Source organism: Octopus bimaculoides, chromosome 3 (genome assembly GCF_001194135.2).
Source record: "Octopus bimaculoides isolate UCB-OBI-ISO-001 chromosome 3, ASM119413v2, whole genome shotgun sequence".
NCBI classification, from domain to species: domain Eukaryota; kingdom Metazoa; phylum Mollusca; class Cephalopoda; order Octopoda; family Octopodidae; genus Octopus; species Octopus bimaculoides.
In genome coordinates this window covers 60,285,623-60,310,385 of record NC_068983.1, presented here as the reverse complement: position 1 = coordinate 60,310,385, position 24,763 = coordinate 60,285,623, and the positions used below count along the sequence as shown (strand labels likewise).

Genomic DNA, 24,763 nt, shown 5'->3' with positions numbered 1-24,763 from the left:
ATATATATATATATATATATATATATACTCCTTGTTTATTGTTCCCACACCAGTGTCTGTCTTGTGCTTTTTGTACAGTTTTGAACCATATATATATATATATATATATACATATATATATATAAGACGATGATGATGATGATATATATAAATATAATTTAATGAAAAAATTATCTAGTGTAACAATTTAACAATTATAATAAAACAATTATATAGGCGATTGCAGACCCCAAAAGAAGCATTAAAACACACACACATACACAAACAAACACACACATGCTAGACTTCTTTAAGTTTCCATTAACCAAACTTTGGTCAGTCTGGAGCTAGCATAAAGAAGATGCTTACCCAAGCGTTACACAGAGGGACTGAACCCAAGATCACATGTTTGAGAATGAAATTTTTTAACAATGCAGCCATACTTTGCCTTATTTACTGTTAGAATCTATCCAAAATGTTTTCTTCAAATTGAATTTGCGTATATTTCACATACAGATCTGGAACCCCAGACAACTGAAGAAAGTCACCAGGGGAATCAGCACAGCAGCTGAAACTAGTTCAAGATGGCTTTGGTTGATAAGAGACCACAAGTGGAACTGTTCCATAAACAAAAACTAGCTCAGTCCTCACTACCCTACTCAGGTGAAGTGTACAGGCTAAGAGGCTAAACGTTTGTGACCCTGAGAAACCTGCTAACGATATATCGAAGTGGTTCCAGCATTGCAATGGGTTTAGAAGAGCTTGAAAAACCTCTGAGTAACTCCTGCAGTTTCTGCATAAGGCAAACCATTTCTGATGCTTATTTCAACTAGGCTTTCTTTTAATATCCCGCAAGTTTAAAAAAGAACAAAATACAGCTCAATATAAACCTTGATAGACATTTAAGACAACCAGTAACTGAAAAAAAGAATACTCACAATGATTGGCCGAACATAGTTTTTCATTATAAATCTAGCATAGTAATTCTTTATTAATGAGTATAAGCATTCTTCAGTGCCGAGAACATTCTTCATTTTCAGCTTTATACAACAAAGCACATCCAATCTGTTAGCCTGAAAAGAAAATTAATGATAAGCTCATGTCATTCTCCTTTTGCAATCTTGTGAACTCACCCACCTACTCACTCTCTCCAGTCCCCAATCCACTTTGCTATATAACATGGGTACATGGCTACTGCCTGCCTCCCTGTCACATTTTTGTCATCACCATTTCTCTCTCTCACCATCTGAAGTAACCATGTTTCGCTTCTAATGTAATACACCTTTTTCTCTCCTTCAATAATACTGCTCCTCCAAGTTCAGGGGTCTTGCCCTCACTGCTGCTGGTGACACGTAAAAATCCCCCAGTACACTCTGTAAAGTGGTTGGCATTAGGAAGGGCATCCAGTCATAGAAACCATGCAAAAACAAACAGCAGAGCTTGGTGTAGTTTTCTGACTTGCCAGTTCCTGTCAAACTGTCCAACCCCAGCATAGGAAGTGGAAGTTAAATGATGATGAAATAAATTTTCATTTAATGAATATCTTCAGCAATGTTAAAATCTTATTCAATATTACATTAGTGCCACCTGACTGGCGCCGGTGCTGGTAGCACGTACAAAGCACCATTCAAGTATGGTTGGTGCCAGTGCCACCTGACTGGCTCCCATGCAGGTGGCACGTAAAAGCACCAACTACACTCTTGGAGTGGTTGGCTTTAGGAAACCTTGCCAAATCAGCTTGGAGCCTGGTGCAACCCCCCCGGCTTGCCAGTTCTCAATCAGATTATCCAACCCATGCCAACATAGAAAGCGGATGTTAAACGATGACAATTTATTATTTAATATCATGTAGTTATAAATTTGTGAAGGTATTCTGGGCAATTTTGCTTTAATCATCATTTTAACAGTCACTTTTCCATGTTTGTATGGGGCCAGGCAGAATTCACTGAGACAGATTTTCTACTACCGGATGTCTTTCCTCTCATCAACCATCACTTAATTCTATGCAAGGTTGTCACCATCATCATTTAGCATCCATTTTCTATGCTGGCACAAGTTGGTCAGCTTGACAGGACCTAGCAAAGCCAGGATCCAAACCAAGTTCCATTTCTACAGCTGGATGCCGTTCCTATTACCAACCACTTTACAGAGTGGACTGGGTGCTTTTAAAACAGCACCATCACCAGCGCTTTTTACATGGACCATCATCAGTGCTTTTTATGTGGCACCAGCACCACAAGGGTCACCAAATACCTTGCAAGATAAAAATCCCTTAACTGGGAGTGGGGAGGTTGTATTGAGTGGGTGTAACTTTGTGCCAATTGAGAGATTTAAGGGATAGATATAGCTATTTTACTGTAGAGGAGGTACATGGTAAACGTAGTATTTCTCCATAGCTGGACATGGTTTCACAGAAGATTGGAAATGAATAACATATTTGTTTCAGTTTCAATCTAGCAAATTCACTTACAAGGCTTTGCTTGGCCCAAGTCTATAGCAGAAGACACTTCCCCAAGGTGCTATCCATGGGATTGAACCTGAAACCTTGAAGCAAACTTCTAATTACACAGCCATGCCTGCATCTAATGGTGCTGGGGACAATTCAGTGGAGAGATTTCCCATTGACATCTTCAAACCAAACCTCCAATATTACAGTGGATCCTCCTATTAATACAAGTAATTTTTAATCTCCAAAACAACTTACTTTTTGTCGTTTTGCATCTAATGCCATTAAACTGATAAAGCAGGTGATCTGTAGAGCGAAATCACAAAAGACAGCCATTCCAGCATAGAGGGAAAACATTCGGACAGCAGGCATTGTAGTGAGAGCACCTAAATAGAATGAAAATATGGGTGACTAAATATTTACATGATATTTATCATTTTAGAAAATATATACAACACTCTAAATACTAAACATTGAAATGTCAACAGATTTTTATTCATTTACTGTAACTTTTGATTACTGGATTATCAAAATTATTAGATTAATGGATTAAATATTTTGTCATATTCGTTCTGGCTCTTTATGTTGTGAGTTCAATTTTGTCTTTCATGCTTCAAGAGTCAATTAAAAACAAAGTACCAGAGAGGTTGTGGTAGTGGTGGTGGGGTGTCAATGGTATAGATCAGACCAGTGGTTCCCAACATGTGGTCCACAAAGGTAGTACTGGGGGTCCATAAACTAAATTCAAAATTTTATATATATATATATTATATTATATTATATTATATTATATATACATACATATATACAAAGGATAAACATATTAAAAGAAGTTTGTGGGAAAACTCATTTAATTAAAAGGGGTCCTTGGTAGCGAAAAGGTTGGGAACCACTGGTATAGACTAATTCCATTCCTCCAAATTTCAGGTCTTGAAATGATTATTAGACATGACTATTATGAATGGATTGGCAGAAGGTGGAAAGCTGGCAGAATCATTAGCATGCCGGGTAAAATGCTTGTTGGCATTTTGCCTGTCTTTACGTTCTGAGTTTAAACTCCACCGAGGTCGTCTTTGTCTTCCATCCTGTTGGGGATCAATAAATTAAGTACCAGTGAAGCACTTGGGTCCTTATTCAAAATTTCAGGCCCCGTGTCTATAGTAGAAACGGTTATTAATGAATTGGCAGGATCATTAGCATGTCCCCAAACTGCCTTATGATATTTACATATAGTTCTTCACAGCCTGAGTTGAAAAATGGCCGAAAACAACTTTGCTTTATCTCTCTGGGGTCAATAACATAAAGCACCAGTCAACTACAAGGGAATCAATGCACCTCCCCTCAAAACTCTTGCAAGGCTGACAAGATTGTTGAGATATTGTTGAGACTGTTTAAGTTCAGGGAAAGTGAAGTTGTAGGAAAAGTGTTGAGTGTGGAATATCTGGGATGAGATAGGACAGAGATTACAAAAAGAGAAGTATGTGCCTCAAAAGGGGTGGGCAAGGCTTGTGTACAACTAGCAGGTTCAGAGGAGAAAAGAAATGTAATCATCATCGTCGTTTAACGTCCGCTTTCCATGCTAGCATGGGTTGGACGATTTGACTGAGGACTGGTGAAACCAGATAGCAACACTAGGCTCCAATCTGATTTGGCAGAGTTTCTACAGTTGGATGCCCTTTCTAACGCCAACCACTCAGAGAGTGTAGTGAGTGCATTTACGTGTCACCCGCACGAAGGCCAGTCAGGCGGTACTGGCAACGGCCACACTCATAATGGTGTATTTTATGTGCCACCCGCACAAGAGCCAGTCCAGGGGCACTGGCAACGATCTCGCTCAAAAATCCTATGAAGGCCAGTCAGGCGGTACTGGCAACGGCCATGCTCAAAATGGTGTATTTTCTGTGCCACCCACACAAGAGCCAGTCTAGGGGCACTGGCAACGATCTCGCTCGAAAGTCCTTACACATGCCGTGGGCACAAGTGTCAGAAAGGTGATGCTGGGCACAGGTGCCATCACAATTTTGCTTTCGCTTGCCCCAATAAGTCTTTGCAAGCTGAGTTTCGTGTTCAATGAAAGAGATGTTGTTGGCATGGGTAATAATGGTTAAAAAAAAAAAACAACTGGATATTGAACCCTTTGCTTACCTATCCACTTAACCAATTTCAAGATTCAAAGACTAAGACTCAGTCCCTCAAAAACTCAATCTTTTCTAATCACTTAATATGACTCTTTCAAGATACAGCAATTAATATGTCTTAATTACACTTACCTAATAAGAAAGCTACTGATTCAGAAAGACTAGTAAGCAGCATGCTTGGACCAATTTTACCAACAATTCTTCCAATTTTGGACTCAAAAATTTCATCTGGGTCACCGACATCACGCTAAAATAACAAAACAAATTTCGAGTTAAGTTGAGTGACCTATGACAGCTGTAGTTACACAATGATATTTTCACCATTATTTTAAAGTCTGCTCTTTTTAAATTCAGGATGTGAAAGCAAGTGGTCAAATGGTGAAAGTGTGCCACTCACAATCATAAAATCATGGTTTCATTTCATAGACTGAGCAGTGTACTGTGTCCTTGAGCAGGGATCATGACTGAGTCAAAGTCATGATAAGACTGAGCCAGTCTACTATACAGAACCTAGACTCTGTGCCATTTGATCTGTAAGGCCCAATATTCTCAGACTTATGCTATCTGTTTGCACTCAAAACTTCACAAAGTAGAACAAGTTATTTTGCCATGGCAAGGAGCAAAGTCTGACTTTTCAGGCAGAGCCATTCAATGTAATTTCTCCAGCTCCTGCTACTGTAGGCAGAAGGAAATCTTTCATTTAGCATGGAATTTTCATCCACAATTAGAAATGTGGATATGAAATTAGTGAAGATAAAATCACAGAGAAGAGTCATTAAGTTCAACTTCATTAAAAGTGGCATGTTTCTATAAAAAGACACTACTTATGTTTCAATCAATTTTGAAAATAACAAAGAAATCAGTAAAATAATTTTGTCACTATTAACCCTTTGGTATTTAAACTGGCTATAACTGGCCAAAATATTACACCTACTCTATGTTCAAACTGGCCAAATCTGGCCCCTCACATCTACTCAACAATGTCATTCTAAAAATAAGCAATCACATCATCAAAATCTTGAAACTGCAAGATAATGCATGATTAATTTAAAATGAATAAGCATTACATTTGACAGAATATCTGAATGCTAAAGGGTTAAGCTGGTGTTTCAAACATCATCATCATCATCGTTTAACGTCTGCTTTCCATGCTAGCATGGGTTGGACGATTTGACTGAGGACTGGTGAACCAGATGGCTACACCAGGCTCCAATCTGATTTGGCAGAGTTTCTACAGCTGGATGCCCTTCCTAATGCCAACCACTCAGAGAGAGTAGTGGGTGCTTTTACGTGCCACTGGCACGAAGGCCAGTCAGGCGGTACTGGCAACGGCCACCCTCAAAATGGTGTATTTTACATGCTACCTACACAGGAGCCAGTCTGGCAGCACTGGCAACGATCTCGCTCGATTGTCTTTACATGGGCCACCGGCACAAGTGCCAGGAAGGCAACCCTGGGCACAGGTGCCATCACGATTTATATGAAATTTTGATGGAAGGTTTTAATTTAGATCACTTTAACACAAGTTTGTAGCATAAAACCAAGGGCTCTTTTAAAAAAGGGGGTTGGAATGAAAACAGTTAAATCTGTAACAGGAATAATTTCAACATGAAGGAATGCAGGTGTTGGTGCAAATATCTGAAAGAGACATGAATTTAAATCTCACGAGTTTGTAGAGTGACAAGAACGGTCACTTACCTGTAATGCTTGTACAAGAATAAAGATGTTGTCAACTCCAACAGCCAGTACTAAAAATGGTACGACCTCAATAATAATAAGGGTGGCTGGCTGACCAATGTAGCTGAAGATGCCAAGAGACATCATCACAGACAGAAATACAATGATAACTCCACCAAAACCAAGGGTAATTTTGGAATCAATCTGAAAACATAGAAACCAAACTTAGTATAAAAGAAAACAAACTAGTATCATCATCATCATTCAACATCTGTTTTTCCATGCTGGCATGAGTTGGACAGTTTGACTGGAGCTGGCAAGCTGGAGACCCGTACCAAGTCCCGGTTGTCTGCTTTGGCACAGTTCCTATGGTGAGATGCCCTCCTTAGGACCAACTACTTTACAGAGTGAACTGAGTGCTTTTTCCAATGGTACTGGCACAGATGGTTTTTATTATGATCATCATCGTTGTCATCATATTAACATCCTCTTTTCCATACTTGCAGGAGTCAGATGGAGTTTACTGAGGCTGATTTTCTATGGCTGGGTTGGATGCCTTTCCCGTTGTCAACCCTTGCTTGCTTCCAAGAAGTAAGATATTTCCCCATGGTCAGACACGTTTTCACAGAATATTGAAAATGAATGGCATTCATTTACAAGAGACATGTGATGTCAAAACAAGGAGACACAAACACGAACTCACACATGCATACACACACACAACAGGCTTCTTTCAGTTTCCATCTACCAAGTCCACTCACAAGGTTTTGGTAGGCCCAAGACTATAATAGAAGACACTCATCCAAGGGGCCACACAGAGGGATTGAACTCAAAACCATTTGGTTAAGAAGCAAGCTTCTCAAGCACACTGCTATGCTTGCATTTACTATGTAAGTAAATTAGTCATTGGTACCAAAAACTAATTATATAAATGAAATACAACTCACAAAGGTTGTTCTGATACTGCGGAACTGTCCAAGAGCCAAGGAGATGTAGATAAACATGATTACATAACTGATCAAAATGGTGCTGATATCAGATTCACTTTCGCGCTCTAGTTCGTCCTGAATGGAACGCTGAGAAAAAAAGAGAAAAAAAAAACTCCAGAAATTAGTTTTTTAATTAGAAGACATTTTTAAAGACATATTTGATAAGATTTTGTGAATAAGAGCTTCCTTGTTAAAAAAACTTTCATCCCTTAGGCATTAGTCTTGAGTTCTGGGACTTATAGGGTCAGTTATCCAGATACCATGGCATATAAATGACTGAGATCACAACATGTCCCCCTGGATAGGATGCTAGCCCATTGCAGGGTGAACTCATTTACAGTGGAATAGACAGGTGCAGCATGAAATAAATCGTTTTGCTCAAGAACACAACACACTGCCCAGCCCATGAATTGAAACCACATCGTGATCTCATGAACCCAGAATAATGAGACTAAGATATAAGAAATTCATAAACAAGAATAACATATGTGCATTCCCATCATCAGCCGCCAAAGATAGACATCACTATGGTTTCGACACATGGGCTGGGCAGTATCATTCAATCCAGTGGTGTCCACAACGTCAGAAATATAAACACTGCCTCAGAATCTACCTTAATTAGAATCTTTAATAACCAATTACTAATGAGTATACCAAAACTAACAACAGATTTTTATAACTGAACATCATCACCATTTTAATGTCCACTTTTCTATGCTTGCATGGGTCAGATGGAATCTGTTGAGGTAGATATTCTATGGCTGGATGCCCTTTCTGTCACCAATCCTCACCTGTTTCCAAGCAAGGTAATATTTCCTTATGGCCAGACATGTTTTCACAGAATACTGTGACATCAACATTCATCATTTACAGCTATCATACAATGTCAAGGTAAGAAGACACGAAGAAACACACCCACACGTACACAAACATACACACATAAGGTTTTCATTGACCTACGGCTATTGTGGAAGACACTTGCCCAAAGTACCATGTAACAGGATTGAACCTGAGAAGCAAATTTCTTAACCACATAGCAGTATTTCTATAATGTAGCTACATACATTTGTTTTAGACAATCTTGGGATTTGGTAAGCCCATATATTCAAGTCAAATCTGGGTCATTTTTAAATCTATCACAATAATTTTAATTAACATGGTTAAAACTTTGAAGATATTAATTACCTCTGCAGAGAAAGAGATTGTCATATTTGGATTGGAATAATTTTTCAGAAATTGAATAAATTTTTTCTCCCATGCAGCTGCTTTGGCAATTTTACTATCATTAAGATAGTTGTTGACAATAAAAGTGATGATAAAAGCAGTGGCATTCTTTACATTATTATCTGCAGATAAAAAAACAGAAAAGTAAAGTGTTAAATGATTATGAAGAGAACAAATCTTTAACAGAAAGACATGAAAGCAGACAAACTATAAGTGCAATAACCAGAGGAAAGAAGAAAAAGGAAGTTGAAATCTTTTCTAAGAGTTTTAGCATAATTGGTAACTGGTCAGACATAGTGACTGAACCATGATAACTTCACATGATTGGTCGATGAAGCAACCAATCAGCACCAAGCCATTACATGATTCAATCTTCTAGAATTTTCTGCTTGCATCCCATACAAAACCACTTTTGGTGTCTTAACTCTGTGCAGAGTGTTCAGATTCATTCACACCTCTCACCAGGCAGAATGTTGAGGCAGCTGTGTAATGTGTCTCCATTCTTGCCACAGCCAGACAACTCAGGAAAATGGTTAAGACAGATGGCAGATAGATGACAGGAATCTCTGTTGCCACAAACATAGCACAATAGTTTCCTGTTATGGCGGGCCATCTACAGATCGCTGTATCAGTAAACTTATTGTAAACTCAAAGGAGTATCTCTCTTTCAGTATGTAATTATTGCTGTTGTTATTTATCAAAGACCAACACAGGTTAACTCTATGAGTAAGAATAAGATCTTCTGTTAAATGTTTGCAAGTGTTGCTAGTTGATGCAGCCCAAGAAACACTTTTCCATTCATCAACTCAACCAGTCACCACCTCAGACCAGCCAACAAACACTCTTGTAGGAAATGAAATTTAGCTGATACAATTTACTATTGTTGCTTTAACATTCATCTTTCCATGCTCGCTTGGGTTGAATGGAAACTATTGAGGCAGATTTTTAACAGCCAGATGCCCTTCCTGTTGCCAAACCCCACCTGTTTCCAAGCAAGATATTATTTTTCCATGGTCAGAAATGTCATGCAAGATTGGCAATGAAGGACGCCACTTGTGCTATGACGACACTTGCTTACAACAAACATGCACACATACAGGACTGGCCCTAGGGTTTCTGGCGCCCCAGGCAAGCTGAACCTTAGCATGTACAAGCTGACGGTTGTGGAAATTTCCTTGTCTTTGTCACGCTCTCCTTGGTATTCCCTAGAACATGGTACCTTGGGCAACTGCCCAAGTTGCCAGTACCTTGAGCTGGCCCTGCTGATAGAGTAATTACCAAGCTTTCAAATATCAGCATGTACAAGCTGACAGTCATGGAAATTTCCTTGTTTTTATCACACCCTCCTTGGAGCCTCCTAGCACGTTACGCTGGGCAACTGCCCGTGTTACCGGTACCTTGAGCTGGTCCTGCAAACACACACACACACGTCTTATTTTTTGAGATTGTTTCAGTTCTTTGGCTGTATCCATGCTGCAACATGAATTTCAGATGAACGAATTCACCCCAGTACTTTTTTTTTTCTTTAAGCTTGGTACTTGTTCTATTGGTGTCTTTTGCTGAACCACTAAGTCATGGGGACATAAACATACCAACACTGGTACTCAAGCAGTGGCATGGGACAAAAACACACAAATACACACGCGCGCACACATACACACAATTTGAGCTTCTTTCAGTTTCAGTGTCCCACATCCACTCTAGGTTTTGGGTTGGCTTGAGGCTATAGTCAAGGTTCTTGCCCAAGGTGCTATGCAGTGGGACTGAACTCAGAACCACATAGCTGGGAAGCATTCTTACCACACAGCCACACCTGTGTCTATTCACTGAAAACTCCCGGATAAACAGGTGCATCTTCTTCAATGCTCTTCAATTTAAAATTCAAACTTCTAACGCCGTCATGATGATCGAGAAGTGATTATCTCCCTTACAATAACAACATTCCACCAGAGCCGACGCCTCCCCCGACTCCTGGTATATGACTATTTATCAACAATAACAACTGAAACGGCATGTATTGAAAGTTAAAATATTCGTTTCTACTCTAGGCACAAGGCCCGAAATTTATGGAGAGAGAGCCAGTCGATTAGATCGACACAGTACGCAACTGGTACTTAGGATGAATGTCAAATTGTATAATGGTGTTAGAGGTTAGGTAGGAAACATCTGATAAGGAGGTGAATCTATAACTGTGTTTAGTTTTAATTTCAATAGTTAATCCTCTAGAAATAAACAACGAGCCATAACTTCTGTTTCTGTACGAATCTGAGCCTGTCTACTACTGAAACATATAGTAAATCATATAATGGAAGACTCAACAATTAATGAAAGATTAGGCCAAGAATAATAGCTGTGTGGTAAGAAGCTTGCTTCCCAACTACATGGTTCTGGGTTCAGTCCCACTGCGTGGCACCTCGGGCAAGTGTCTTCTACTATAGCCTCAGGTCGACCAAAGCCTTGTGAGTGGATATGGGAGACAGAAACTGAAAGAAGCCTGTCGTATATATGTGTGTGTGTGTGTGTGTTTATCCCCCCCCCCCGCCGCTTGACAACTGATGCTGGTGTGTTTACGTCCTCGTAACTTAGCAGTTTGACAAAAGGAACCAATAGAATAAGTACTAGGCTTACAAAGAATAAGTCCTGGGGTCGATTTCTTTGACTAAATAACCTTTAAGATGGTGCTCCAGCATGGCTGCAGTCAAATGACTGAAACAAGTAAAAAAAAAGTTAACTTTTAGGCGGGAACTTTATAATAAGCAGTGGTGGGGATGAGGAGAAATAAATCTTACTCTTTGATACTAACCCACTGAAGACCCTAGTTCTATGATACAAATTTCCTGTTTTAAAAGGGTTTAAATTAAAACCTTTCATCAAAATTTAATGCTAATTTATGATCCAAACACCAGTTTAATGAAGGCAAATTCTTCGTTATTTTCAAAATTAACTGAAACGAAAGCAGTATATTTCAAGAAATATATGGTAACTAACCCAATTAGGCACAAAAAAGGTTAGATATTGCACCCATCCTCTTCAGAGAATGTAAATAAATTTAAATATTGCAAAATAATTAAATAATTAGGATGAACTCTTCTGATATTTCGTTTGCAAGATTTTTTATGAGAGTTCGTGTGTTGAAGCATATTCTGTTGTGTCTGGGGACAGTCATTCTTTTTTAGTGTCTTATAATTTAACACACTCACTGGTAAAATTTCCACTTATTTCTTTTTTATTTTCCTAAAATTTTCGTTGCATCTTGTCACCTTTTCAATAGTTGTTGACTGACCGTTATTCACACTGCATTCCTTTTTGTTTGTTTGTGTGCATGTGTGTGTGTGTGTGCCTATACATGTATGCATGTATATGTGCATATGAATTCTGCATATTCATGTGTTTGCATGTCTATGTTTGTGTTTTTATGTATGTGTGTGTGTGTGTGTATTTTGCAACTATGTACCGTGTTTGTATGTATGGATGTGCATCTCCTTATGTGTGGACGTGTCCCTCATTCTATGATAGTAGCTTCCTGTTTTAAAGTGATCTCAATTAAAACCTCTCACTAAAATTTCATGTTGATTTATATTTTACTTGTTTCAGTCATTAGACTGCGGCCATGCTGGGGCACTTCCTTGAATTTTTAGTTAAATGAATTGATCCCAGGACTTACTTCACCGGTCTCTTTTGCCAAACCACTGAGTTACAGGGATGTAAACACACCAACACAAGCTGTCAAGCAGTGATGGGGACAAACACACAAACACACACAATGGGAAGGCTTTGGTTGGCCTGAGGCTGCAATAGAAAACACTTGCCCAAGGTGCCATGTAGTGGTACTGAGCCAAGACCCAAGTAGTTGGGCGGGGGCAATCTTCTTACCACACAGCCACACCCGTGCCTATGTTAACTTCAGTGGATTGAGGTTAAGCAAAGAAATGTGTTTTAGAGAATAATTAATCATAATCACTGCAAATAAACCGACACTGCCAGGAGGCAGCTACCCTTAGTTCACCACCAGCTCATACCTGTGTGGTATAATGAAGTATAAAAGAGCAAAGTATACATACTTGTTAGTCCTCCAAGTGCCATACTGATTTCAACTGGTCCTCCAAAGTTACCTGTACAAGGTAAACTAATACTGGTGTCATTCATCAAAGTAGGATTCCTGTAAAAGTTGAGAAAATACAGAGATAATGAGCAGCTTGAAGAGGGAAAAGGAAAGACAAAGTTATGGTGTGTTTGTGCGTGTGTTTTGCTTGTTTCAGACATTGGACTGTGGCCAAGCTGGAGCACTGTCTTAATGGGTTTAGTCAAACAAATCAACCTGTGCTTATTTTTAAGCCTGGAACATATTCTATCAGTGTCTTTTGCTGAACTGCTAGGTTATTGTAATGTAAACAAACCAACAGCAGTTGTCAGGCATGGGATGAACTAAGGTGGGATAACAAATGCACTCTCTCTCTCTTTCAAACTCACACACACGATGAGATTCTTTCAGTTTCCATCTACCAAATCCACTCACAAGCTTTGATTGGCCTGGGGCTTTAGAAGAAGAAGCTTGTCCAAGGTCTCATGCAATGGGACTGAACCTAGAACTATGCAATAGGGAAGCAAATTTCTTACCACACAGCCATACCTATGCCTATAACGAATTCTTATATTGTCTCACGGTTAAAAGAACTGAGGATACAGAAGAACTGTTTGAACAAATCTGACAAACTAAATCTGTTAGTGCCTCAAAACAATGCCAATATGAACTGAAACAAGAATGAAGTAATAGCAACGGTTTCAAAGTTTGGCAATCACATGGAACCCAGAATGCAACCGGTACTTGTCTTCTCAACCTCGAAAAGACGAAGGACAAAGTTGACCTCAGTGGAATTTGGATTCAGAATGTAAAGACAGGCAAAAAGCCACTCGCACTTTGTCCAGTTTGCTAATGTTTTTTCCAGCTTGCTGCTATAATAATAATAATAATAATGATAATGAGCTCCAGCAAATATTCTGCTCAGTACCACAGATTTGCTTGTCAGTTGTTTGACCGTAACCAGTTGAGCATGTCTCTTGGTGGCTGATGATATGCGCATCTCTGATCATGAGCAGAAGTAGTTGGGGAGCATCATAGCCATGTGTTGAGAGGAATTCTTTGGGGTATGAATAATTCACCACTGGAAACCTGATTGTTTCGTTTAGCATCCTTAAACGAACCTTATTCAGGGACCTTTTGAGCAGAATTGGCAACTTGACCTCAGGGCCCCACCTGCAATGTCATGTCTTGTTTACCTTGATACAAGGTCACCATGTTGTGTACATATGGTTGCCTGGTATACTCTTATCAGATGGGTAGTCATGATGGGTATATAGGGTTTCATATATTCGTACTCCAGTGTCACTTTGTTGATATGCACTGCTCTCATCATCATCATCATCGTTTAACATCCGCTTTCCATGCTAGCATGGGTTGGACGATTTGACTGAGGACTGGTGAAACCGGATGGCAACACTAGGCTCCAATCTGATTTGGCAGAGTTTCTACAGCTGGATGCCCTTCCTAACGCCAAGCTCTCTCATTCAATAATGATAATCCTTTCTATTATAGGCTCAAAGGTGAGGTCAAGTCAATTACATTGACCCCAGTGCTCAACTGGTACTTATTTTATTAACTCCGACTGAAAGGATGAAAGGCAAAGTTGACCTTGACAGAATTTGAACTCAGAATGTAAAGACAGAAGAAATGCTGTTAAGCATTTTGCCCAGTATGCTAACGAGTCTGCCAGCTCACCATCTTAATGATAATAATAAAAAGAAATTCAGTGAAGTAGCTTAGCAAAAAAAATCTGGTAAGATAAATTCTTAATGTGAACATACATAGCACAGGTTTCTATGTGGTCAAGATAATCAGCAAATGTTTGTAGGACGGTTTTGTTGACTTTATCAAGGTTGGCATGGTCGTTCTGAAAGTACTGGAATATACTCTGGATTGTACAGTTGTTATTGGCAGGTGCCAAAGGGGAGAAACAGATGTCTTTTAGTCCAATTGTTTCATTGTTGAATTCTGTAGTCAGCTCAGAAATAGCATTTTGCAAGTCAAGAACCTGAAAAACAAGAAATACCTTCGTGAGATGAAATGTTTAAATATTGTCCTCCTGGCCAGCATACGTCTCACCATTGTCATACACTGCACTTGCCTCATTTTTCTCCACCCACTCCTGCAACCTAAGCAACAACAGACCATCTTTCTTTCACCCCACTGGTCATCATCCTCCTCCTCCTCATCATCATTCAATATCTGTTTTCCATGCTGGCATGGATTGGACAGTTGGACAGGTGCTGGCAAGGCCAGGAGCCACACCAAGCTCCAGTTGTCTGCTTTGGCATGGTTTCTACAGTTAGATGCCCTTCCTAATGCCAACCACTTTGCAGAGCGCTTTCATATGTGGCACCAGCACAGGTGCTATTACCTGACACTGACACTAGCACCGGTACTTTTACATGTGACACCAGCATCAATAATTTTCACCTGGCACCAGCACAGGTACTTTGTGCTTGGCACCAGCACCAATGCTTTTCACTGTACCATAGTTTCTATTCTGCTGCTCTGCATTATCAGACATTTCCTACTCATCCGACTCACTCCTGGCACCTCTGTCCCACCTTGTATAACTCTGATACCTACCCAGCTCATACCTTAGATGTACTCTGATACTTTATCCTCAGTTTTTTATCACTTTCAAGTGCCAGAACTTTTACCCTCTCTTCTAAAATGCAGTCATGTCACTCCTCTGCTCTGACCCTTTTCTCTCATACTTTACTCTATGTCAAGAAAAGGAGACATAAACACACACACACAAACACAGAGAAATATATGATGGGTTTTTGTGAGTTTCTGTCTGTCATATCCACTCACAAGGCTATGATCAGTATGAGTGTACAGCATAAAACACTTGCCAAGGTATCACACAGTGAGACTGAACCTGGATACCATCTAAGAAGCAAACTTCTTAAACACACAGCCATGTCTCTGCTATCTCTAGTATGAAAAGAATTTGTCATGAAAATAAGCAGGTTTCCTGCCAATTATTTTAATAATTTAATAACAAATAGAAAAACGAAATCTAACCTCATGCATGAAGTCTTTGTCAAAAATGGGATTGTAATAGACAAATGTTGGTGATGGTGGTGGCATAAGATGCTGGATACGAGAGTGGTTCCCATTTCTTGTTATAATTATCATTTCACTGCGATAAAAAGGACTTCAAAAGAAAAGAAAAAAAACATAAGAATGATATTCAGTAAGGTGGTGCTGTCATACAATTCTAAATCATAAATGGATAACTATTGGGTTTTCCGGAAAGTTTGTGCCGATTTTTAAAGGAAAGAAAAAGGTCAATAAATACTTGCCATTACATTTTTAATCAACCAAATATGAATCATTGTGTTGCACAATGCGTCTCCATCTTTCCTTTAACTTGAAAATATCCTCGTCCCAGAATTGAGGTGGTTTCATGGCAAATGAGTCAAAAGGTAAGCTTCTATAAATCAGCACGAACTTTCCGGACAACCAAATATAAAACTCTTTCATAACTCTGAGATCAGTTTTATGCTTTTCAAAGTTTCCAAGCTGTTATAAATTACTCGGTTCTATGGTGTTTTGTCTTTTATTGACATAAAGATTGAATCACAATTTAAGTACAAGGAAACAAAGGAAAAATACAAAAGAGGGTGGGGATCAAACAGCAGAAGATGGGTGGGGGGAACATACCCTAGAACAAGTGCCATGTTCTGCTGCACCTTGCAGACATGACTGCAACAGTACTGTCATGGAGAATGGCCAGTGACACTTGCTGTAACAGCCACCTCACAAGGTGGGGATCATTTCTCAGACAGGCCACAGTTATCCTGATTTTGCAGATGAAATTGCCAGTGTGAGTTCTGAGAATACCTGAAGTTCCAACAGCGATTGGCACAAATTGATAGAGGCTGGTCAGGCACCAATCATCACTTTTTGTATTGCATCATTTCGTTTATGAGAGTATGCCATATCTTCTTTTACTTGTTTCAGTCAATGGACTCTGGCCATGCTGGGGCACCATTAAGTATGACACTTATTCTATCACTTTCTTTTGCCAAACTTCTAAGTTACTAGGATGTAATCAAACCAACACCAGTTGCCAGATACTATGTGCATGGAGTGACAAACACACATAACGACACGTACATACATACATGATGGGCTTCAGCATGGTCTCACTCAAGGCATTGGTTGGCCTAGGGCTACGGCAGAAGACACTTATCCAAGGTGCTGCACAGAGTCCAAAACCATGAGGTTACAAAGTGAGCTTCTTAACCACACAGCCATAGCCTGACCATCAAAGACAGACTGGCAGACAATTGAGCATCTAGAGTCACTTCCAAATGTAATATTCTAGAAGAAGCCTATAGGAGGCATCTAACTAAAAAAAATTGCAAAGTAACAATAAAGTCATTTCTTCATCATCATCATCATCATCATTTAATGACTGTTTTCCATCCTGGGATGGACTGGATGGTTTGCCAGCAGCTGACAATCTGGAGAGCTGCAGCAGACTTCGGTCATCGGTTTTGGTATGGTTTCTACAACTTGATGCTCTTTCTAATGCTAACCATTTTACAAAAGTGCACTGAGGGATTTTTATGTGGGACCAGCATGGGAGCTTTTATGTGATGTCAGCATGAAAACTTGAACGTAAAATAAAGAAAGCAGACCAGCCACCAGATGCCAAAACCCAAGATTGAACCAGAGACCTTTAGATCTTCAGTCTAACACTCTCCCAACTGATCTATTTTGATTGGTGTCATTTATCAGCACTAATACATACATATTGTAGAGGTGCATATCTTAGAGGCTAGGATGTTAGACTCTTGATTGTAAGATTGTGGTTTTGGTTCCTGAATCAAGCAAGGTATCGTGTTCTTAAGCAAAACACTTCATTTCACATTGCCTCAGTCCACTCAGCTGGTAAAAGAGAGTAATCGTTGCAACAGACCAGTGTCCCATCTAGGAAGGAATAGATATGCCAGAGAGACTGAGGAAACCAACCCTATGCTCCTTACAGAGTTATGTGGACTAACCTAATGTATACAGAGTTAGTGTACTTAACGAACCAATGAAATGTAAGTTCTTTGATCATGAACGCACACAGCACTGAAGTGCAGTATAAGTGATAGGACAGAAGTGTAAAGGTGGCAGCTTGGCTCTATTTGAAAATGGTCTGCTAAAAATCATACAACTCAGATATCAGAATACAGCATCATATCAAATGTGTGGGGACAGGAGGTTGTGTTGAGATATAATTCAAACTACTATTCACTCCCAGATCAAATTTTCCCCATGTTTATATTGCTGTTGATCATCGTCACCATCATTTAGTTTTCATTTTCCATGCTTGCATGAGTCAGACAGAATTCATTGAGCCAGATTTTCTATGACCGGACACCTTTCCTATTACCATCCTTCATCTGTTTGCAAACAAGATAATATTTTCCCATGGCTACACGTTTTTCAAACTAAACTGGTAACAAACAACACTGCTTGTATGACAGTGATGCTTATCTACAATCAACACACGATGTGAAGACATTTGTAGCCACAACATTATTTGTTTCTTTTAGTTTGTCCATTGTTGTTGACAATGACCAAGGATATTACATGGGAGAAGAAGAGAGTGGCACGATGTGTCCTGGCTGTGACCAATCAGTCCAAATTGTGCTTGAAAGGCTAGGCACTGGTCATCTGTTGGGACCGAAGAAGTCAAAGAGATGGCTCTGCACTTGTGTAGTTCACATTTTCTAGAATGTGATATGACCTCAGGTGCCACATGACCATCTAGTGGGACGTGGGTATCTAACACTACCTATGTGATCCTCGCTTCACATATGGCATAGTGTAAAAATATTACACCACTCATGTCAAAATTAATGAAGATATCATATTGGGACCCTGGGATAAGATGTAAAATGAGGTTTAGAAGCCAACATGCTGATATGATTACATATGGAAGGAAGGTAACTTACCTGAAGTTTGCATCAAAGTAGTTCTTCTGAAGACGAGCTTCACTATTAGCGCCTGACCACAGTAATACAGGGTTAGTAATAACTTGGAATTTTATAACCCCACAAGAAAGGGCAATAGAAATAACTGCACTAACTATAAGAACTCTCAGTGGGTATTTAGCACATAAATAGCCCCACTTATAAAACTTTTCATCTAAGAAGTTCATGAAGCTATCACCTATAGAAGATATTTTATTGCGAGATGCAAAAACAGTTTCCCCTAAAACTGGATAATCAGACAATTGACTAGGCTCTCTTCCATCAGCTAAGCCCAAACTGTTTTGCCACACAATGTTTTCCCAAATAACATAGGACATAAATGCAAGAAAAAACCCCAGAAATATGGAGCCCCATATAAAATCATAAGCATTAATGTAGAGAATCTCCCATGGCTCTGGAGGTTTAGGTGCTGGTGGAAATTTAGGGCATGAACCGCTGCAGTCTTGACAACTGCAAGGTTTTGTGTCATTGGTTACAGATAAATTACAAGGAATTATTGAGTAATTCATGGGAACTAATGATTTCTGAGGAGCAACATTCCAGGGAGAGCTTGTGACATTGAAGTGAATAGCAATGGGAGTGTGCATGTTTCCAACATCACCCATATATTGCAACCACTTTTTAGCAGTACAATGCTTGCCATAACTACCACACATCAATGTAATGGCTTTCATATTGGCACTAGGCATTAGAACATTTTTGCAGGAGTCAAAGAGGCCATTGGCAAACACGGGATCAACAGCGTAGTCAATGCCTCCTACAGCAAGTTTGCCAGAAATATTCTTTGTCTCAGAAACATAGACATATTTGCTCTGTTGACTGTCACAAGTGAAAGCACAATAAAGGTTGCGGAAGTTGTAAAAACATGACGGGCAGCGAGTCAACAACTCTTGAGCCTGACTCAAACTTTTGGCAAAATTATGAATAGTTTCGTTATTACAGCATGTCGTCGTGTTGGGACCTGAAAGAAGAAATCAGTAGGAGTTTGAAATGAATTAACATGTAGCATGGAAAAAAAAAAGTGTCAAAATTTCTAAATTGAAAATGTTCTAAACAGACGTTAATTATTTTGAGTATCTACTGTATAAAATAAGCAATATAAACAAAGTAGACTTATAAATCAACATCAATAAAAATCCACTTTTCCATGCATGCAAGGGTCAGACAGAATTTGATAAGGGAGATTTTCTACAGCTGGATGCTTTTTCTGTTGCCAACCCTCACCTGTCTCCAAGTAGCGTAATATTTTCCTTATGACCAGACATGACTTTCACAGAAGACTGGAAGTAAACAACACTGCCTGTATGATAGTGATGTGCATGTACAACTATCACATAATGTCTAGACAAGGATAAACACACACACACACACTTGGCTTTCAGTTTCTCTCTACTCAATCCATTGACAAGGCTTTGGTCGACAAGGTACTTGCCCAAGGTGCTGTACAGTGTGACTGAACTTGAAACTACATGGCTGATAGAAGCCTGTTGTGTTTGTATATGCGCGCGCGCGTGCGTGCGTGCGTGCGTGCGTGCGTGCGTGCGTGCGTGCGTGCGTGCGTGCGTGCGTGCGTGCGTGCGTGCGTGTGTGTGTGTGTACCCTTGTCATGTCATCATGTGATGGTTGTAAAAGAACATGACTGTCACACAAGTGATGATGTTCGTTTCCAGTCTCCTGTGAAAGACATGTCTGGCCATGGGGAAGTATATATGTGTGTGTATATATAAAAGGGAGTTATGTGAATGTGTGTGTGCGTGTGCAATGGAAGTGGGATGGTGAACATTCAATGTTGAAAAGAAAAAAATCAAACAGTGTTTCAACTCTGTGTGAGTATATGTGTGTACGGAAGCGGACGTTAAACGATGATGATGATGATGATGATGTACATGTACAAGGGAAGTATGCGAATGTTTGTATGTGTGATTATTATGTACCTTATTTATATACAAAATACTACAATTAGACATCATGGGGTCAGCTAGTTTATAAGTGATAAGCTAAAGAAAACAAAGAAACTACAGAACTCTAGGAGGGGTCAACTCAAATTTTAGCAATCTCATACAGTGGCCTTAGAAAAGCTAGCTGAGTTACACAATCACAAAATGACATTCTTACACAATCTGTAAGTCACTACCAAAACCAGCAGATGCTTAATTGAGGCGGCGAGCTGGCAGAATCATTAGCACGCCAGGTGAAATGCTTAGCGGTATTTCGTCTGTCTTTACGTTCTGAGTTCAAATTCTGCCAAGGTCGACTTAACTTTTCATCTTTGCAGGGTTGATAAATTAAGTACCAGTTGCATACTGGCGTCGATCTAATTGACTGGACCCCTCCCCCAAAATTTCAGGCCTTGTACCTAGAGTAGAAAAGATGCTTAATTGAGGTTCTTTTAGCATGAAGTGGATCATTACAGATCAATTAGTCTAGACCAGGCCTGGCCAACTTGAATTACATTGCAGGCGACTTTAACCACAGAAGGTTCTTTTGAGGGCAGCTTGTATACTGACAGAATTGAAAGCATTTTGCTTTCTCATGCTATTATTACAACCATTTTTCAGATACAGACCCCTTTGATTCCTAGTTTACTCGGGTGAGCCCCTATAAGCATCATCATTTAACGGCTACTTTCCATTCTGGCATGGGTTGGAAGGTTTGACTGAAAACTGGTAAATTGTTGGGGGGGGGGCAGGTCTTGATCTGATTTGGCAAGGTTTCTACAGTTGGATGCCCTTCCTAATGCCAACCACTCTGAACAAAAATAAGGAGTTTGCAGCATATTAGGAGGTCAGGGTACTTGATTCCACACAAAAATTCTGAGTTTTAAAAAAATTTTCTTAGTGAAAATTGTGCGGGTGAAAGGATAAAAATTGACCATATTTTGTGTATTGTAGAAGTATAAATAGGCGCAGCAGTGGCTGTGTGGTAAGAAGCTTGCTTACCAACCACATGGTTCCAGGTTCAGTCCCACTGCGTGGCACCTTGGGCAAGTGTTTTGTACTATAGCCTCGGGCCGACCAAAGCCTTGTGAGTGGATTTGGTAGACGGAAACTGAAAGAAGCCCGTCGTATATATGTATATTTATATATATGTGTTTGTGTGTCTGTGTTTGTCCCCCCTAACATCGCTTGACAACCGATGCAGGTGTGTTTACGTCCCCGTAACTTAGTGGTTCGGCAAAAAGAGACCGATAGAATAAGTACTAGGCTTACAAAAGAATAAGTCCTGGGGTTGATTTGTTCGACTAAAGGCGGTGCCCCAGCATGGCCAGTCAAATGACTGAAACAAGTAAAAGAGTAAAAGAGTTTATTGCAGATAAAGTTTTACAACAAAATCATATATGGACCCTCAAAGGTCATTTGGACACCAGTTGAGAACTACTGTGCTAGAAGACTGTCAGTGATTATTTGTTCTCTGGGTAGGGACACCAAGGGTAGCAGAGTATTGTATTTTGTTTGTAATAGAGATGAACCCATAATTCTTTGACCAGCTATCTGAGAATCTCTGACAGTTCAAGGAATATCCAGCTGTAGAAACTGGGCCAATGGCTGGAGGCCCTTCCAAATGCCAAACAACTTACACTGTGCACTGGGTGTTTCTTTTGTGGCACCAGCGTTTATGAGGTTACCATGCAGCCTACAAGATTAAGATCCTCTTCAACTGAGTGGGGTTACAGTAGAGAGGCTTTATGCAAGGGAATGAGGGGTTAGAATGCGAGATAAGGGGCCAGAATGGAACAAGTTTCTTGTTGTATGGGAGATACATGGCTACTTACATTATAGAGGAGAGAATGGGAGCGAGTAGGGTGGTGCCAGGATGAGATAAAAATAGTGAAAGTGAGAGGGGGCTGGGGAACAGGAAGTGTGGATAAGTGGATGGAGAGAGAGTGTAGATTGTAGACGTGAGAGATGGTCAGAGACAGGAGAGAACCGATATAATGATATCCTGAAACAGAGGAATACAACCAGCATTGAGTTTGTTTTCATCCTGTTTTGTGATGCCAGCATGGAAAACGGATGTTAAATGTTGGTGATGATACATAATACATATACATATATATGGGTGTGTGTGTGTATATCATCATCATCATTGTTTAACATCTGTTTTCCATGCTGACATGGGTTGGATGGTTTGACTGAGGTCTGGAGAGCTAGCAGCTGCTCCAGGCTCCAATCTGATCTGGCAATGTTTCTACAGCTGGATGCCCTTCCTAACGCCAGGGAGAGGGGGGGATAGAGTGAGATAGATAGAGAGAGAGATGTGCATTTATGAGTGTCTCATTGTGTCTCTTTCATCCCACCCCCACTTCACAACTGGTGTTGGTGCTTATGTCCACATACCTCAGTGGTTCATAAAAAAAGACTGGAAGAATAAGTGCCAGACATTCAAAAAATGTGATGGTGCAGGGGAAAACCATTAATATTGTTAAAAATTTGAAATGGTGATTTTTGTTCTATTCTGAAAGAGCATAACTCAAAGATTTCAGAACACTTAAAATTTTTCAAATATCTTAATATTTGACAGAGATATGCCATTTTTTCTTGGATAAGCAAATGTGACCCAGAAAATTGGTCTTTTTGAGAAAACAGTGTTTGAAGTTGAGCTGCATTTGAGAACTAAAAACTTTTCACAACTTCAGCCTTTTCTGACTCATAAAATGAATAGGAGTCATGGAATTGAAACTGGAGTCATTTGCCACAGCAAATATGTAAAAAAAAAAAAAACATCTCAGTTGTTTATTTAGCAACATCCGACAGGTTTTCCAATGCACCATCACAAATGAGCATTGGGATAGATCTATTCAACTAAAACCTTCAAGATGGTGCCCTGGCCTGGCTGCAGTCCAAGGACTTAAACAAGTAAAAGATTGAGTCTTAAAAGAGCCATGGAATATCAGAAATGGTAAGTGATTTAGTCTTACTCCCTCCAGTTCAAAGTTGTTTAACCCTGGGTCAACTGTGATCAATCAGACCTATAACAGTACACAGATAAGTGATCGAATAACTAGCCATGATCCACAGGTGCAGTGTTCAAGAAATACTTCTAACTAATAGACAAGGGTACTGTGTGCTCCAGCATGAAGTAGCTTATTGTTTGGAATAATGCATAGCAGTCCCTACATGCACCTAATATAATCACATTTTGTACACCTGTAGCTCTAAGTAAACAGAATTAGCAACCAATTCGCTTGAAGAAAGAATCCTACATCACCAACTTTATAAAAAGGAAAGACATTGGCTTGTACATCTTTTATGTTTTATCTCCTTTTATTGGCTGCAGTCAATGGACTGCAACCATACTGGGGTGTCACCTAAAAGGGTTTTAGTTGAACAAATCAACCCCATCACTATGTACTTTTTTTAAAGTCTGGTGCTTGTTCTATCAGTCTCTTTTTGCTGAATTACTAAGTTACAGGGATGAAACAAACAAACACTGGTTGTCAAGCAGAGGTAGTTGGGACAAATGCAGATACAAAGACACCTTAATAATTTACATTTTTCACTTTACCATTTTACGGAATCAGTCACCGCTTCCTATAGTATTTTCTATAAACTGACAAGGAAGGTTAAGTTTAGTCCTCAGCATCTGAGTAAAGGTCACTGATGAGGATTGATTAAATGCAAATTCATCGATGATCCAAGTATCTCACTTGCTGTAGGGAGCATATCTCCCTTGTCAGTCATGCGATAAGTGCTTGCCTGTGGCTAAGAATTGTCATGACTTTTATTTTTTCTAATGCTAGTGCTAACTTGAATCCCCCGTTACTTTAATGATAATTGTACTTTAGTGACAATTGTATTTGTGCCCTTTGGTCGTAAATTGCAAATAACCACCTTAAAAATTTATATTGTTTCACTTAGGCACAGCGATACTAATAACCTGAGATTAGAAATGAACATACGTGGGCTTTAGAACAAAGTGTCCGTCAAGGACAGAGCAGTAATAAGAAATAGAATGACAAAGGATTACGAAATTATGTAACGAAGTTCATTAGTTTCTGCCATAAGATGCAATGCACTCTCATAGTTGAATGATTGTGTATCACTCAAGAGCTTCATTGGAGCTCCAAACAAGAAGTGTAATTTTATTTAGGAAAACATTTATATATATATATAAGATTATATTTTTACTTAAATTTAACAATAACACAGAAAAGCATAACCAACGAAAAAGTATAAACGTATGTATATATATATATATATATATATATATATATATATATATAT

At 39.4% G+C, this 24,763-nt stretch overlaps 1 protein-coding gene across 1 annotated transcript in view; it reads right to left on the bottom strand.

Annotated features, from left to right (window-relative positions):
- The window catches only part of LOC106869623 (NPC intracellular cholesterol transporter 1), a 69,779-nt gene that overhangs the window by 24,605 nt on the left and 20,411 nt on the right, over window positions 1-24,763 (bottom strand). Inside the window, exons 3-12 of the mRNA XM_014915431.2 lie at window positions 18,501-19,500; window positions 15,568-15,700; window positions 14,316-14,542; window positions 12,515-12,612; window positions 8,415-8,575; window positions 7,188-7,316; window positions 6,262-6,444; window positions 4,696-4,810; window positions 2,684-2,811; window positions 918-1,052 (exon numbers count right to left, since the gene is read on the bottom strand). Of these exons, the coding sequence (XP_014770917.1) occupies window positions 918-1,052; window positions 2,684-2,811; window positions 4,696-4,810; window positions 6,262-6,444; window positions 7,188-7,316; window positions 8,415-8,575; window positions 12,515-12,612; window positions 14,316-14,542; window positions 15,568-15,700; window positions 18,501-19,500 (2,309 nt within the window). The remainder of the gene's footprint in view (window positions 1-917; window positions 1,053-2,683; window positions 2,812-4,695; window positions 4,811-6,261; window positions 6,445-7,187; window positions 7,317-8,414; window positions 8,576-12,514; window positions 12,613-14,315; window positions 14,543-15,567; window positions 15,701-18,500; window positions 19,501-24,763) is intronic.